Raw genomic sequence first — 17,656 nt, 5'->3', positions numbered from 1 at the left:
ACCTCATCCTTACGGGTTTCCAGGGAGATTGTCTTTACAGCCGGGATGATTGTTACTTCAATTCATAGCCTACACTGTCCTTTATTACCTGCAAATGTAAATGCAGGCTAATTATGCCCTACTCTAAAATCTACCAATTGCACAATTGTTTGATTCTTCATTACAAACAACAGATGTCCATGCTGACAACAATGTAGAACTTATCCAAAAGATAAAAGTCACTTTATTTTAGGTATTTAAAAGTGCACTATAGCCTAACTTTTCTGGGTGAGCATGTGCCACCTGCTTGTCTCCATGGATATGCTTCGGAGATGTCCACGCTCATTTTTATACTGCACCATAATGAGTATCAGTAAATTCAAATTGGCTTAAGTTTAACAAAAGACATTTGCATGTGATAGCCCTGGCACATGATTTCTGTTTTGTTAGAGTCTGACAAAAGTCTACCCTGTCCCTCTTCCAGTGATCCAGTTATTTTGAGTGGTGAGCACGTTGCCTCCAGATGGAATACATTTCAGTGCATCTCGTTAAACTCAGAGCTGGGCTTATTCGCTGTTAAAACAAATATATTGAGGCAGACATTTTAAGCCACAGCTCATCGACTGTCACCTCTCACGCGACGTGTTGCTTTTGACAAAAAACGCTTTTCTCCTGTGCCATCCTCTGTAGTGGCTGCAGCCGTGCGCCTCGCTCCTCATACGCAATCCCTGGATAGGTGGTTGCCATGGATTCCTGGGTCACATGCGTGGGTTTCCTGTAGCCAGAAGCAGCAGAAGATGCTTGGACCAAAAATCCACAGCCATTTTCATTGAAGAAAACGCGAGGACTGGCTGTGTGGCCCGACTGCACCTCCATCTGCACCTGACAGCCTACAGCCCGCTTCTCGGAATCTGCACAAACCGCTTTTGTCCACATTCATAGACTGGGACCAGGAATGAGTATAGAAATCCCTGAAGGACTGACGGAGCTGTTACAGAGCTTTACCGTGGAAGTGTTGAGGAACCAGCCCAGGGATTTGCTCGAGTTCGCGCTACAATACTTCACACAGCTGAAGGACAGAGAGACCAAAGAGGCCTCGTTTGGCAATGACCAAAATTCGGCCCCAAGATCTGGAAAAGCTGTCAATTTCATTGACGAAGCGATGCAGATTGATTCGGAAAATGGAGAGGAGGACGACGAAGATGACGAGGAATTCATAGGTGGGCTCTTGATTTAGTGTTTTACGCATGTGGCAAATGGCTCTAAAGGGACAATAATGATGAATGGTCAGACACTTGTAAATGCATATGCGCGTGATAGAGCCGTGAGCAGTGATGCTCAGCCCGCAGCATCCTGCATCCACACGGCGCTGTCATTTGCCTTACATGGTCACGGAGCATCCACGGTTATGAACGTGTCCTGCCTCGCATTCACGAGGGGGACATGTTATGAGGGAAAGACAGGCCTCTGTCAGCGGCAGCACTGAGCCGTATGTTTGTCAGAGAAAACAGACTCACGTAGGTCATTTGAATAAGCATGTTCAGGTAAGGCCTGCGGGGCCTACAGTCTGATCTGAAGCACAGCTCTCACACAGTGGAGGACGACAGCTCCAGAGGGATGCGCACATGTTAAAATACAACGTTTATCCTCGGGATTTGGGGTCAAAGTCTGTAACAAGGGTCGTTTTGGACAAAGGTACCACTAGGTGCAGCATGTAGCTTAGCAACCAGAGCTCTGACACAGCATCCCAAAGAGTGAGGGCTTGAGGATATGCTTACATAAAGACAAGGACAAAATACACTATCATACAAATGATAAGCCTAATGCCATTACCAAACAACTAACAACAAGAAAATATGAATGATTTAAAAACAAGTTTGCAGTGAGTAAGTAAGGCCTAAATAAACCTAAATAAACACAAAATCCAACTGAAATCTGTGAGATGCACATGCCCATCAGGGGAAATTCTTCTTTGAGACAGAGATCCGCAATAGGCCTAATTTCACAGAGACGGAGATTGAGGTCAGAACCAAATTAGACAGTGAGCTTTTTAGAGAGATGTCTCCAGTGGTCTGCTCTGACATGTTAATGCTGTATTTTATGTTCCAGCTCCAGTGATCAACAGATACATCAGGAGAGCTTCAGGTGAGTACACACTTAACTGTCTGTTAAAAGCATCATCTATCTAAAAAGCCAGTCTGCACTCTGTGAAACACAGGAAATGTACACAGTAAGGACACTAACTAGAGCCAATATGCACATATTTCCTATCTGCCCTATGTCATCTGTCACTTGTTATGATAATAGTAATGCATTAGTCTTTTCCAGAAGTCTCAAAGTGGCTTTACAAATTAGGTCATTATTCATTCACTCCACACCTGGTGGTGGTACGCTTCTATTATAGGCACAGCTACCCTGGGGCAGACTGATGGAAATGAGGCTGCCATTCTGCGCCCTCTGACCAGCACACATGCCACAGTTAATAAGCAATGTGGGTGAAGTGTCTTGCCTAAGGACACAATATCAGTTATTTTGCACTGGTGCCCCATGTGGCACCTGGTTTTCCCAGGACTTACCAGCCCCAAACCTGCTTAGTTTCTGAGATCTGACAAGATCATGCTTTGACAAGGAGGTCTGGCCACAATATAAGGGTGGTGATTGATGCTTTAGTTTGGTATATCAAAATCTACATTCAAAAATATTTGGTGTTAGCTCAGGTTAAGAGGAAATAATTAAGAAATTCACAATAAGAAATAAGGCTACAGTATGATGTGTTCAAGTGTTCAGTGACAGAATATTCAGTGCTGTAATTCAGAATCTGCATCCTATCCTGTGTGGGTTATCAATGGTTGTCACCCCATTGTCAAAAGACATGCTAGAGACATTAGTGACTATAAGTGTGTTTACTGAATGATTGTTCATGCAGTCTATATCTTTGTGTCAGCTCTGCATAAACTGTTGTGAGACTATATATCTAATGCCATAGTCCTTTCTACTTTAACTTGTGTTACCTCTTTGCCCTTTCAGTGTGTGCTGAGGCATTCAATCCAGATGAAGATGATGAGGACCGGGAGCCAAGGGTGAGTTTATTATATTCTTTTGTTTACAACTCAAACTGTAATTACATGTGTGGCCTGCCTTACAGGTCACACATCCAAAAACAGACGAGCAGAGGCAGAGGCTACAGGAAGCGTGTAGGGACATTCTTCTATTCAAGAATCTGGAACAGGTAAGTGGAAAATTCCTTCACCACGAGGCACATAGCCAAGTGGCTAGCACTCTCATTTCACAGCACGAGGGTTCTGCATTCTACTCCTGGGCCTGGGCCTTTCTGTGTGAGGTTTCCTCCAGGCACTTGGGTAAAATCCTCCAGCTAAGGGGGGGGGCCTTTCAATCTCACGCTCCATCCTTTTCGTCACTCGTGAACAATATCTCGAGATACTTGAACTTGAGGCAGAGACTCACCACCCACCCGGAGAGGGCAAACCACCTTTTTTCCAGTGGAGAACTATGGCCTCGGATTTGGAGGAGCTGATTCTCAACCCAGCCGCTTCACACACAGCTGCAAACCGCCCCAGTGCCTCTTGCATCTGCAAACAGCAGAGATGAGATCCTGTGGTTCCCAAACCGGACCCCCTCCAGCTCCTGGCTGCACCTAGAAATTCTGTCCATAAATACAATGTGCAGAACCGGTGACAAAGGGCAGCCCTGGTGGAGTCCAACATGCAGAGGTAATAACTTACTGCTGGCAATACAAACACAGCTCCTGCTCCGGTCATACAGGCACCGGACAGACCTAAGCAAAGGGCCCCGGACCCCATACTCCTTGAGCACCCGCCAAAGGAGACCACAAGGAACACAGTCGAATGCCTTCTCCAGATTGACTAAACACATGTGGACTGGTTGAGCAAACACACATGACCTCTTGAGGACCCAATGGAGAGAATAGAGCTAGTCCAGTGTTCCACAACCGGGACGAAAACCACACTGCTCCTAATGAATTCAAGGTTTGTCTGATCTCCTCTCCAATACCCTGGAATAGGCCTTACCAGGAAGGCTGAGGAGTGTGATTGCCCTATAACTGGAACACACCCTCTGGTCCCCCTTCTAAAACAGAGGGACCACCACCCCGATCTTCCACTCCACAGGAACTGTCCTCGACCACCATGCGATGGTGCAAAAACATGTCAGCCAAGAGAGTCCCTCAACATCTACAGATTGAAGGTACTCGGGATGGATCTCTCCCAAAGCCTTGCCACTGAGGAGCTTGCCAACCACCTCAGTGGCCTCCCCGAACTCCTCCCAACCCTGAGTAGTTATTGCCTCTGTGACCACTCAAGCCGTGGCATGCTTGGCTTGCTGGTACTCGTCAGCTGCCTCAGGAGTCCCACAAGCCAATGAGGCTCAATAGCACTCCTTCTTCAGCCTGACGGCCTCGTATTCCCAGTGTTTACCACTGGTTATGGGGGTTGCCGCAGACCTTACAACTACAACTACGAGCGACCGCTCTAGACAATAGAGGCGGAGAACATAGCCCACTCGGAATGCATGTCCCCAGCCTCCCTGGGGATCTGGGAGAAGCTCTCCCGGAGGTGCAAGTTGAAAGCTCCTCCTGACAGAGGGCTCCACCAGACATTCCCCACAGGACCTCACAGTGTGCTTGGGCCTGCCCGGTGTGTCTAGCCTCCTCCTCCACCAGTGGATCCAACTCAACTACCACCAAGTATTGATCAGTTGACACCTCTGTCCCTCTCTCCACCCGAGTGTCCAAGACATGCGGCCACGAGGTCAGATGACACGACAAAAAAGTTGATCATTGATTGGTGGCACATGCACTGATGGACACCCTTGTGCTCAAATATGACGATCACCCACCTCAGGCCTGGCTGTGGGTGGGTGATCGTGGGGCCCTAGTAATGCCAGCCCGGGCAACGTAACTTGCCTCGATTGCATCCTTATCATGAAGGGTCTCTGAACCGCTCTTAGTCTGACCTGTACTCCAGGACCTGTTTGCCACCGGTGACCCTACCAGGGGCATGAAGCCCCTTACAACATAGCTCCCAAGATCATTCGGATGGTCAAACCCCTCCACCACGTTAAGGTGGCAGTTCAAGGGAAGGCTTTAAAATACATAATCTATTTATTCTGGACAGCACTAAGTAATGAACATAAATGAATGTGTAAATGTATGTAGTGCTGCCAAATATAAGTATTTCATTGATGTGCTCTTCTGTTCTTCTGCAGGAGGAGATGTCCCAGGTTCTTGATGCCATGTTTGAGAAACTTTGCACAGAGGGAGAACACATCATAGATCAAGATGACGATGGAGATAATTTTTATGTAATTCAGAGGTAATGAATTGTCTACTCCTTTGCTTTAATTAACATAAACTAATCCATTTCTTTTTTGTGTGCAGTGGTATGTTTAACATCTTTGTGAAAGTGGACGGTGCAGAGAAATTGGTTGGGTCATATGACAACAGGGGCAGCTTTGGTGAACTTGCGCTCATGTACAACACACCCAGAGCAGCCACCATCGTGGCCACCTGCCCTGGAGCATTGTGGTGCCTGGTGAGTACACCAGCTCTCCACAGGCAGCTCAGCAGGGCCGTGCAGGGACATACTACATGCTAGTGGGGGACTGGGGTTTATCATTTACTCTTATAATATCCAATATTATGAATGTACAATACTGAATTTATTTCAGTTGTTCAATTCATAATGTGAAGTCCTAAACTTCAAATGGAGTTGTGCAGTTGTAGCTGCCTGGCCTCCATTCTAATCTCTTAGTCTTTTTTAATAAAGTCAATTGAAAATGGGTGTTGCAGGCCAGGCAACAGCTGTAGCCCCAATTCTCTTATGTTTGCTAAAAACAAAATTCAGTGTATAGACATTAAATTTCTTCCTGTTCTGGAAACAGTGATGCTAAATTTAGAAGTAGCTGATCTTACTACATCCTAAACTAATGACAGGTGAGTGGGGCAGAGCACCACTTTACTAAAGGTTATGCACAAGTCAAGTTTTGTGGTGCAGCTAGGGGGCACCCTTAGGACCAGACAATGTGATACATAACATATTCCACTTATAGCATACAGGCTACAGCCAAACGTGTTGAATGGTGTTGAGTGTTTTCCACAAATAAAAGATTTTCCATGATATGTGTAGATATTCTTAATCGAGAGGGCCACAGTCAATCCTCTGTCAGTAAAAGTATGTGGTTTGGAGAGGTCAGGAGAGACATTTTTGTTTGTTTTCAATATTTATATTGGAAAGGGAAAGTAAAATGTAACACAACGTTTTGATTACGTAGAGTTACATGTTTTTTATCCATCACAATATAACCTCTTTCTATGGTTGTGTGTCTGTTAGGATCGCTTCACATTCAGGAGGATAATAGTTAAAAATAATGCAAAGAAAAGGAAAATGTATGAAGCCTTTATTGAAACATTACCCCTGCTCACATCTTTGGAGGTTTGTGATTACTTTCAAATCTGTTTTATCACTATTTTATTAGCATCTAACTGTACCATTTTAACCATAGCTGTCAGAGAGGATGAAGGTTGTAGATGTTCTTTCCACAAGAGTCTATAGCGATACACAGCAGATAATTGCTCAGGTAGAATTTCATGTTTCATCTTTTATCTTTTTACATGTTTATTAATATAATTGCTAACTACTGTATTGCATTGTATTTTATTCCAGGGTGATTTAGCTGATTGTTTCTACATTGTGGAGTCTGGCCAAGTTAGAATCACAATGAAGCGAAGCCGGGTATATTCTTTTATGTACTTTCCATTGTTTACTATGTGCAGAGTGCCTGTTTTAGTGAATGCTTTGTTTCATTTTGCACAGACAAAAAAGGAGCAGGAGGAAGAGGAGGTGGAGATTGCCACATGCACCAGGGGGCAGTACTTTGGAGAGTTAGCGCTGGTCACGAACAAACCTCGAGCAGCCTCAGCATATGCAGTGGGAAATGTCAAATGTCTAGGTACAATTTAACATTGACTTAATAATAAAAACATCTATGTTGCTGTATTAATCTTTATAATCAATACTAATATTACTAAAGTGAACCATTTTAACAGTAAGCATTTTTAATGGTAGCAATTTTTTAATCAAAGAAAAATTTAAAAAGGGTTCTTGTGCAAGGTGTGCTTGTGGTGAACCCCCTGCTTGCTTGTCTCCATGGAGATGTGATTGTTTTGCTTGATATGTTCCACCGTATGGTGATCTACTTTCATGGAGACAAGCAGGTGACACCACCAGGACCAGTTACAGATCAGATGTGTAGAGAGGTGCCCCTACTCACAATAAGAATACATATTTTTCAAGGCACGTTTGAGTGATAAAACACCTGTATTGAATATAAATGATACATAGTTTTAATTAAATACTGTGGAACATCCAAGGCAAACTAAAAATAACTAATCCATGGGCACGTAGGGATTGGACCTCTCACCAAAAAGTTATGTGCACCTTTAAAACAGAGGTCTATGTATTACACAGAAGTACAACTGTCATTCCTGCAACAGATAAGCACTTGGGATGTCTTGTCCAAGAACACAACATAATAATAATAATAAAACTTTAGTGGGCACATATGTTCATAGCTAACCTTGCACAGCAAGATGGATTGTTGTGAAATTTGTGAGTTCACAAACTCACGAGAATCGATCTTGAAGGACTCCCGCTCTAAGGTTAATCGAGTGGGCGGACCAATCACAGAGGAGCAGACAGATGTACTTCAGAGTTGGTACATTCTCTTATGGAGTGGCTGTTTAGATTCTCCAATGTAACTCTTATTGCACTCTTCACTACACTGAATGGAGTAGACCACATTGCTTTGCTTATGGCTTGGGGTTTTGTCCTCTGGGTGAACCAGTTTCTGTATTAAACTGTTTGTAGGTTTGAATTAGACTGGAATCTCAAACTGTCTGAAAATTGTCTGAAGTTATTCTGACACACCAGCTGTGTAAAGAATAGTTACCTTATAACTTCAGATTGCCTGTTGTCCTGCTTTTTAGCTCTCTTGGATCTACTGAAAGCCCATTTTGGATATCCACAAGCAGGGGGGGCTTTCTCCACATGTTGTTCCTCCTTCACTTTTCCCTCTATGTTTGTGGACATCATTTGAGCTTTGTGTTATAGAGTATGGATAACGCAGAGTTTGTGCTGCAGTGGATGTTGTGAATCAAACAGCAAGTATTGGTCGGTGTGTGGGTTTCCTGAAGACTTCTACCTGGAGACTCCGTTCCTCTCCCATAATTACAGCACAATCTAAGAAGGCCGGTTTGTTTCCTTGGCCTCTTCCCATGTGAACTTGATGTTTAGATCCAGAGCATTAATATGTTCAGTAAAGGGTTCCAGATCTTGAATTTTGATTTTAGTCCAGTTGTCATCCACCTATAGATACCAATGCGTGGGTGGAGTGCCTCGAAATGAGGCCAATGCCTCCTGTTAAAATTGTTCCATGTATAAATTAGCCATAATAGGAGAGACCGGTGAGCCCATGCCACAGCTGTAGATTTGCCTATTAAAGATTCATCTAAACTGGAAATGGTATTTAAACAAATTTCCAGCCGTTCACAGATTTGGTCTGGTGACAGTTTGGTTCTCTCTTTTAGCCTAGTACCCTGCAGTAGCCTCCTCCGTGCTGCCTCCACCACTACTGATATGTGGATACAATTGAAAAGAAAGGTCACATTGAATGAAACCATGGTCTCATCTGAATCAAATTGGAGATGCTTATCTTTGCTCACAAAGTCTGCTGTGTTCTCAATATGGTGCTCCATGTTGCCAACCAGAGGATTCATGATGGTCTTCAGATGCCTGGCTACATGTGATGGAGTCTGTGCTATGTGTCTGAGGGGTACTGCTTCTTTATGGATTTTTGGGAGTCCATAGATGCAAGGAATGGGGTCATCTGGAGCTAGCTGCTCCCTTCAGATAGATATAAGGCAGAGTCCACCAGCAATCTGACCAGAGCTGAAGAAGGGGCTTGGATGAGCAGCGAAATGTCTTCACTCCTACAATGTTTTGTCCAGTAGACAGATTTAACTTTTGCTTTTACTATGGATCAGACCTGGATGACTGAGGGATTACAAAGGCATTTCAATTTGGCATGAGCCAGTTTATAGCATTCTTTAAAATCAAACTTTTGAAGAGCGCTCCATGAAAACTCTATGTGATTCCATGTTCCTTATAATGTGTATGACACTTGTGTTTTAAATGTTGCATTTTAGTGATGGATGTGAAGGCGTTTGAGCGGCTCCTGGGCCCGTGCATGGACATCATGAAGAGGAACATACAGAACTACGAGGAGCAGCTGGTGGCTCTGTTTGGTCGTAGCACTGACATCGAGCAAAGTGCATGAGGTTTCTTTAATGGACAATGCATCGTGGGAAAAAAGGCTTCTGTGGAACTACTTTAAGAGCTTTTCTAACAAGAAATGTGAATATTTAGTATGACGTGTGATCTATGAAGCACTGTATGTAACTTTAAATCTGAAATCTAAATTTGAACAGCATTTGCCACAGTGTTAAGCCAAAGCCGAGGTGCTCAAAGAGTGAATTAGATTTCTCACAAAGTCTCACCTAAAAGTGTGTTAATGTGCATTTGTTGACAGTATTAGCCGTATTATTGGTTTATGTCCCGCCCTCTTCACCCGCTGCGACACAGCATTTAAAACGTTGTAAATTTCCAAACACGTATTCAAATCAGATGCCAAAGCTAATTTCTTATCACTATCTTGTGAGCAAATGTGACACTTTCTCTTTGTGTTCTTTTGGGAGCACTGACACCTGCAGTATATGGTACACATTTAATTAGAAAATTTCCATGTTTGTGCATATACTTTTACTTTTTTCATTTTTTTAAAGACTGAAACTCTTAGGTATTATTCATGAACTGTAAATCACTGTTGGTTGGTTGGTGTTTGTGGCTGTTAGCCTAATACTATGCTTTTTCAGAAAAAAATACAGACCTTTAGCTGAAAAATTTGTAAGATCCTACAAACATATGTGTGCATTTAAATTGAGTAGCTTATTTACTGTTCTTCTTGGCCCACCTTTCATTTGATATTGCCTAATAGATTAGTCATAATGAGCAGCATTACTTGAACTATATTTTCTGTGTTTTACTGTAAACTTAAGACATGCTTTTTGTGTTGGTGAAACATATAATGATTATCAATTACTGCTACCTCTACTTCCATTAAATATGGATAGGAAAATAATGTTTCCAGTTAAGAAGAGCAAACTGGATAATCATTCGCCCAGTTTTTATTTCAAACTGAGTAACTGGATTATCAAAGCCCTGTGATTAATTTATATGTATTCTATTTCTTTTTGTGCAAAGTGTGCTGGCTTTTTGAAGGTATATCCCATCTTAATGGTTAAACAAACTGTATGTTTCACTTTTCATGTCATTAAAGATCTTTTTTAGTCACTTTATTCGTTATCTTCCCTGTATCTGCATAGTTCATTCATTCATTCATTGCCTATCATGTCACTTCAGTCATTAGTTATTAAAAAACGTTGTCACTGGGTTGTCCTGAAATAGAACATGAACATATACGCGATAAAGGCCTTTTTCGTGCAGTAGTTGCAAGATTTTCAGATAAAAAGATAAAAAAAAATAAGCCTTCATTGTTCCTGTTGTTCCAATCAGCTGTTTCTGGCTGGTAACAGGCATGCACTTTCATCCAATGACACAATGATCAACAAACCAAGCCCCGCCTACTTTATTTTTCCCTAGGCGACTGACCAATAAGATTAGTTCATTTATGTTATTGATTTTGTGGTCCACCAATAGGAGGCCGTCTGTAAAAATCACTCAGTCCCTCCCCTCGAGTGAATGCCAGAGAGTTTCTTGATGGCGACAGATCTGGTAAGTGGGAAGTTGTCTACTTTTTTCAATAAAATACAAAGTTAAAAGTAAAATTTAGCTGGTCAATCATGTAGTTTATGTATTTACGCTTGAGATTGTGCGTTTTTATAGCGTTGTCACGCACTTATTTGGTGTCAAATTGCAGATAGACCTCGACTGTGTTTTTTTTTTTCTGCGAGACGATGTTTTGATGATAACAATCCTCTTCGAGAACAGTTTGACTGGACTTGAGACGTGTTCAAATCAATCAAAAGTGCATAATATCCATAGAAAAGGCCTTTGCGAAGCTCATATATTTTCTTGTCATTCATTTTGAACGGGACAGCGAGGTTGCGTCATGCCTCAACTTGTTGACATTCTTTTGTTTACAGTGTTAGATCCGACAGCATTTGGGTTTGGGTTTGGTACCACCCGTTTGCTTTGGTGGATTTAAAACCATCAGGTTTCGACACCAAATGGCGTATTTATACATTGTTACCGTTTACTACCGTGTAATAATCTATAGGACAAAGAAGTGTCACCAATGAGCGCATAGCTACATTCAAAACGAAAACCAAGGTCTGATCTCAAACAAAATAGCGTTAGTTCGTTTTTGTTTCGATATATTTTCCTGTATTTATTAAGGTTTGGTTTCTTTAAACATCGACCAAGAAATATGTATTTTTCACATTAAACATATTCGTGTGCCGTGTCAATATTCTGACTGCCCGTGTCCTCAAGACTCAGAAAAGCACTTTTTGGGGAACAAAAACAGCCATCTAGCTCTGATGTTACGCAGTAGTGAATGAATGAGCTTTGCTGCGCATGCGTCAAATCCAATAAGTTTATAAACAAGGCCTCCACGCAGCGAGTCACATGACCAGTCCCAGAGGTTTAGCAGCAAGTCGATTCACAGACAAAGGACTCCCCAAAGGCTGCTCTCTTACACGTTGTGTCAATGACACAGGTGCTCTGTAACAACCAGGCTGCATAACATGCAAAACAAACATTACATTACAACAACACTACTGAAGTAAATAACATACACAGGCCTATAGCATAACGTCAGTTAAACATGGTGTATAAGAATGTCTCATGTGTCTCCTTATTTACTTATGTGCCTAAAAATAGCCAATGACGCCAAATTAAATGGAGAAAATGGAATAAAGTGTACAGAAGACAAAGAAACAGAGTTAAAAGAAGATTTGAAGAATGGACGAATCCTTTGATCCACTTAAATGTACTGAAGATCTGCCTTCCTCTCCTGGGTGCCATATGGAATATGGTATTTCTCTTTGTGTTCACTGTTAATGTATTTGCAATATAATTGAAAGTTTGGTTGTAATAGTGCTTGAATATGCAGATGACATGCCAGAGCTGCAAGAGGTGGAGGAGGACCAGAGGTCTCCAAACCTGTTCCAGGTCACACCTGGGCTGTCTCATCAAGAGCTCAGCTGCTCTCCTAATACAAACTGGCTCACTGAGCTTGCCAACATCGCCACCAGCCCCCAGAGCCCCTTACTGAAGGACGCTCCACACAAAAGGTCTGCATTTCATCAAATGTGTTTTGTAGTTTGTGAATTAGGACATAATCTCATCACAAATTATGTTGGTGAATACATACAATAATATTATATTCTTTATTTCACAGATCTTCTCCTGTCCACATTTTTGGAAACAGCAATAGTTTACATTCCTATGCCCGGCCCCCGCTAGCCAGTAGTGCACCCAACCCGTCCAGAAGCCATCTTCGGGAGCGCAGGCGTGTTCGGGTAATTTACCTTATTGATATGAAAACCCAGAATTGTCATTCCTTCTTCATATATTAAATGTGTGATAATTTTCAACAATGAACTACAGGCCAGCAGCGAATCTGAATCTGGAGTCTTCTCAATGTCCTCCTCTTTCTCTGATGATGAAGACATGGCCTGGTCTCACTCCTGGCCCACAACAGCGTGGCATTGTTTTCTCAAAGGTGAGTCTTTTACTCAAACTGCTTTGGCCAAAGGGAGCTGTAGCAACTGTTTTTGGCACATTTCACTGGTTTAAAGAGAACCTGTTCTGGCAGCTTCATGAGGGATAAGACTATCTGTATAATTCGTTGCCCTTTACTGAATATAGGAAATATAAAGAAAGATAACACCCTTTTTAAATGTTACACCATTTTTTTTCTTTTGTTATTATAATATATGTAATAACTGCATAATGGGGTCTTGAGACTACTTTATTACAGCTTATTAAATTTTTTTTTTAAAAATAAGCTTAATGCTTTCTGCCCCCTAGTGCATAAACTGCAGTACTACAAACTTACAAACATACCCTGTTACATGGTATATAGCTGTTACCTTGTTTGTTGTCCAGGGACAAGGCTTCGTTTCCATCGAGGGCCGAATGTGGAGTGGCAGGAAGCAGATGAACTTAGAGACTCTGATGATGATTCTGATGAGGAAACTATGATGCCCTCAACATCCCTGAAAGTAAGAAACAAACTCTTACACATATCATAAATAAAAGAATGAAAGTTCAGTGTCTTGTAATGGCCACAAGGGGGCAGAATAGGCAAAGCTGTATTTACAGTTTTATTGTTGAAGTTTGCCATTTCAGATTTTTGGCTCTGCTTTTTCACAGAGATATGGATCCGAGGGGCTGAAGCTGATGAGCCATGAGGAGACTGTGTCTTATGGTCAGGCAGTTCTTAAACTGACTTTTGACCCTGGTTCACCCGACCAAAGCCCTCTAACCGCTGAGTGTCGGTTGGACCACCCATTTTTTGTAAAAAATAAAGGTAAAATGTCTTGTAGCATTTAGGACTTATTCTGTTCCCTGTAATTACCACAAAACATAATTAAGCTTTTAAATTGTGTTTCCAACAGGGTGGTCCTCCTTTTATCCGAGCCTTACTGTGGTGCACCATGGTATCCCTTGTTATGAGATGCAGCTTGGTGACGTATGCCTGCCGCCAAACCACCCAGATGCCATAAACTGTGATGACTCAGTTGTTTTTGACACTTTCAGAAGGTGATGAGCTACTGAAGAAAGGGTTTTTCTGCATGCAAAGAAATAAATGAAGATATTTTTCTTACATTTGCCGCAGTATATAAACAGTTTTAATTCCCTTCCTCAGCTATGACTTCACCCCACTTGACTCTTCAGCTGTGTATGTCCTGAGCAGCATGGCCCGCCAGCGCAGGACCTCTCTGTCTAGTGGGGGCGCTGTGAGTCCAGACTGTGATAAACTTGAACGCTCCTACTCTCCACAATCCTCCAGCCACAGATCCAGGGCACACACCTCAGGGACAGCCAGCAGTGCCACGCCAACCAAATGCAAGAGGCCCATGAATGCCTTTATGTTGTTTGCTAAGAAGTACAGAGTGGAGTACACTCAGATGTATCCTGGAAAAGACAACAGGTGAGTCCAATATACTTTGGCATTAGCTTTTAAAACACGATGTAAGAAGCATGTATTAGGGCTGAACAATTTTGGAAAAATATGTCATTGCAATTTTCCTGAAAAGCACTACAATTAGATTTTGATTAGATTCTGGATTCTGAGTGTACCTTTTATAGTAATCAAATAAGCCCAAAGTTTTGAGAGCGCAGTGACGCTGTTTAATTGCATACCAAATTCTGATTATTATCTGCTTTCTGGACCTACTGTTTACTTAGCATTTTAGTTTTATAACTCTGATAATAATCAGATTTTCAGGGTGCTTGTAACTGTAGCTACCGATATGAACTGCTAAACTAATAAAAGTATCAAATACAGCATTCAGCAGTACAAAGTGAAAATTAACTTGCTTTTTGGGCACATTTTTCTACAAAAGTTAAGCACCTGTAATTACTTGCACCATGATGCAGTATATGTGTAATAATGCAGGCACAATCGTCTTTTAGCTTGATGTTTTTGTAATTAGGTAAATAGTATTGATAAAAATAATAATGTGCTCCTTAATACCTAATTAGTATTTGAGCTGTTTATAAATGAAATACCAAAATCTACTCCCTTCATGTTTGCCATTCTACTTTCTACAAGTGCATATTTATTGGTTAGTTTAGTAGCCAGATGCCCTTCCTAAAATATAAAAATAAACAGTACAAGGGATATTTCTCAGACAATTACAGCTAGGGGGGTATGAGTGTCAGACAGAGCCCATCCCACAGATATATGGAGGGGTCCAGTATTTGATGTGCTGTCTGCCTCTATTCACCTCAGAGCCATTAGTGTCATTCTGGGCGACAAGTGGAAGAAGATGAAGAACGAGGAGCGCAGGATGTACACCATGGAGGCCAAAGCTCTCGCCGAGGAGCAGAAGAGACTCAATCCAGACTGTTGGAAACGCAAGAGAACGAACTCGGTAAGGGGAAAAGATATATCAAATTTGAATATCGAGTATATTGTCAATAAACATATTAATAAAAGCTGCAAAAGGAGGTGATTATTATTTTCCAAACAAGGGAATAGGGAGGGTGGTTAAAGGGGGATGTAGTATGCAAAACCTCATTAAATCACTTTAATGATCTTTAGCCTTGTTATAATGGTTTTCCTTCAGCACTAGTTAACTCAGGGTTATATTTGGATTGATTCATGCATGTTTGAGCAATCCTGCATTGTTCTGTATTCAAGGTTTGAGCGCTCAGAACTTTTTTATTTCACCTACTCCCTACACCACCCACTTCCCTTTTGATGGTTAAAAATGTCACATAGCTTTTCAACAGCAAAACCGTTGATAAGCTGTTTTCTAGAAAAAAAATTCAGTTAAGAAGAGATGGGACTTATCAACTCTGCGTTTCCTACAATGCTATTTAAGATAGTGATATGCTAATGTTATAGTTTATTGCTATATACTAGAAAAAGCATAATATGTCACTGTTAATTTTACTGTCCATTCACTTTTTGTGTGAATTTAAACTAAGAAAGGCATTCTTGAGATATTACTATTATTATTATTGTGAAGTTTAAATTAAGCCTTCAGAAATAATACAGAAAGTGATACAAGGCATTTTGATTTGACTTTTGATATATTGTGGTCCAAACTTTTCATTTTGTGTTTATGTGTAGTCTTATTGTTGGTTATCTGATGTCCCCTAGGGCTCACAGCAGACCTAGACAAACTCCCAGAATCCCTCGCTGCGGGAGTCAATTGCTGCAATGGACAGAGTCTGACAGACCGCTCTACGCTCCTCCTGTATTCTCAAGACTGTGAGACCGACTTCACTCTCTTTGTGTAACCTTGAAACCTTATACGGACATGTAAAGAACTATGACCTATACGCAAAACATGTAATCTAGTCACTAACCTTGCATTATATTTTCTTATCTCTTTTTATGATGCCCCATTCCCCTCGGACAGGATTGAATTTCAGGTTATTTCATACTCAATAGTGGTGCTATGCTTTGGAGCTGCAATTTTAAAGCATTTGAATTTGTAAAAAAAACAACAACATAGCTTTTTCTCAGAACAATTATATTTGTAAAGCATTGTTAATCCTTTCATACATTTTGTATTACAGTATATAATTGGCCAACATTGTATAAGTGTTATTGTTGACTGCCATGAGATGACACAGCATGCAGCATGTAAGTAGTAGTGGTGGTGGTGGTGGTGGGTTACCTTCAGTCACAAAGCACTGCAGGCCTTTACTGTAAGTGTTTATCCTTATTGCACTTTATATAAATATGTAATCTAATATACAGCCAATGTATATGAAAAACATTTGTATCATATAGTATTCAGTAGTTATAGTAGTTAGTTGTTGACAAACCATGGCCTAATATGGTCATGATCTGCTTTCAGGATTGCTATTGAATTTCTAATGCATTTGTTCATATTGTACAGGATCATATCCCACACAGCCTCTTGCACAAAATATCCTTGTATCATATTATAAATACTTTTTTAAACTTTCAACTTAAAAGTGTTTGGTGTTTTTTGCAAACGTTAAAGGTGCACTATGTAACTTTTCTAGTGGAGACCGGTGAATATACCACGTGCTTATCTCCTTGCACATACTAATGTTTTGTCTGGAGTGTTTCACAGTATGGCATTAAAGTTATATATTTTTGCTCAGAATTACCTTGACAAACATGCATTCTTACTGTGAGTGGGCTGCCTGTCCACAGACCTGACCTGTAACTTGGCATGATGGCATTACCTCCTTGACTCTACAGAATTTGATAAGTTTAATGGCATACTGTAAAACTGTACAACATTTCAGTCAAAGCGAGCAATCAGAAAAGTGAAATAGTGTACGTTTAATGGGTATGAAAGGAAGTTTCAAAACAAGTTGGTATATAAATGCAATGATGGACAAATGTTACTGTATTGTATTTACTTTTGACTAGACAGCAATTGCCAAATAAAAGACAACTATCAAAATACCACTTATGAGACTACAGTATATGGCTAATATAGTTCATATAGGGCTAAACTTCTACATTAAAACTAGAGCATTTGTTTTTAACCTTTTTTTGCAGCTTCTTTTACATTGTCAGAACTCAACTTTTTCAATGTTGTTATGAAATAAAAATGAGCAATAAAAGTGGTCATTGGCTATCAGTTTCAAAATCAAGTACTTTATTTTATACAATCCATCCAACCTTATGAAAAGGGGTTATCACCTCATACACTGTTAAAAGTCTGAAGAAACAGGATCACTAGTTACCTAGTGTTCCATTGTTTCTAGGTAACAGCAGATCACATCACGCTCAGGTGTGCCGCAGGATTATTCACTCTCAGGTTGAATGAGGACATTATACATGTTTTAATTGAATTGAACACTTACTAGAAACAGTGGACATTTCAAGATCAAAC

General features: G+C 41.1%; 2 protein-coding genes across 2 annotated transcripts; both read left to right on the top strand.

Annotated features, from left to right (window-relative positions):
- The first annotated feature begins 576 nt into the window (after positions 1–576).
- Positions 577–10,428, top strand: LOC117372808 (cAMP-dependent protein kinase type II-beta regulatory subunit). The gene is made up of 11 exons (XM_033968675.2): positions 577–1,199; positions 2,089–2,124; positions 3,007–3,059; positions 3,125–3,208; positions 5,224–5,330; positions 5,396–5,549; positions 6,348–6,449; positions 6,520–6,594; positions 6,681–6,749; positions 6,831–6,966; positions 9,221–10,428. Exons 1-11 carry the CDS (start codon positions 935–937, stop codon positions 9,349–9,351), a joined length of 1,212 nt encoding a protein of 403 aa, XP_033824566.1. The 5' UTR covers positions 577–934; the 3' UTR covers positions 9,352–10,428.
- A 350-nt stretch (positions 10,429–10,778) lies between these two features.
- Positions 10,779–16,286, top strand: hbp1 (HMG-box transcription factor 1). Its single transcript, XM_033968671.2, has 11 exons — positions 10,779–10,865; positions 11,976–12,129; positions 12,208–12,388; positions 12,496–12,616; positions 12,705–12,819; positions 13,206–13,321; positions 13,473–13,629; positions 13,718–13,862; positions 13,969–14,253; positions 15,058–15,199; positions 15,934–16,286. Exons 2-11 carry the CDS (start codon positions 12,057–12,059, stop codon positions 15,949–15,951), a joined length of 1,353 nt encoding a protein of 450 aa, XP_033824562.1. The 5' UTR covers positions 10,779–10,865; positions 11,976–12,056; the 3' UTR covers positions 15,952–16,286.
- Positions 16,287–17,656: the final 1,370 nt, after the last annotated feature.

This window comes from Periophthalmus magnuspinnatus, chromosome 6 (genome assembly GCF_009829125.3).
Source record: "Periophthalmus magnuspinnatus isolate fPerMag1 chromosome 6, fPerMag1.2.pri, whole genome shotgun sequence".
NCBI lineage: Eukaryota > Metazoa > Chordata > Actinopteri > Gobiiformes > Gobiidae > Periophthalmus > Periophthalmus magnuspinnatus.
This window is presented reverse-complemented; position numbering and strand designations above follow the sequence as displayed.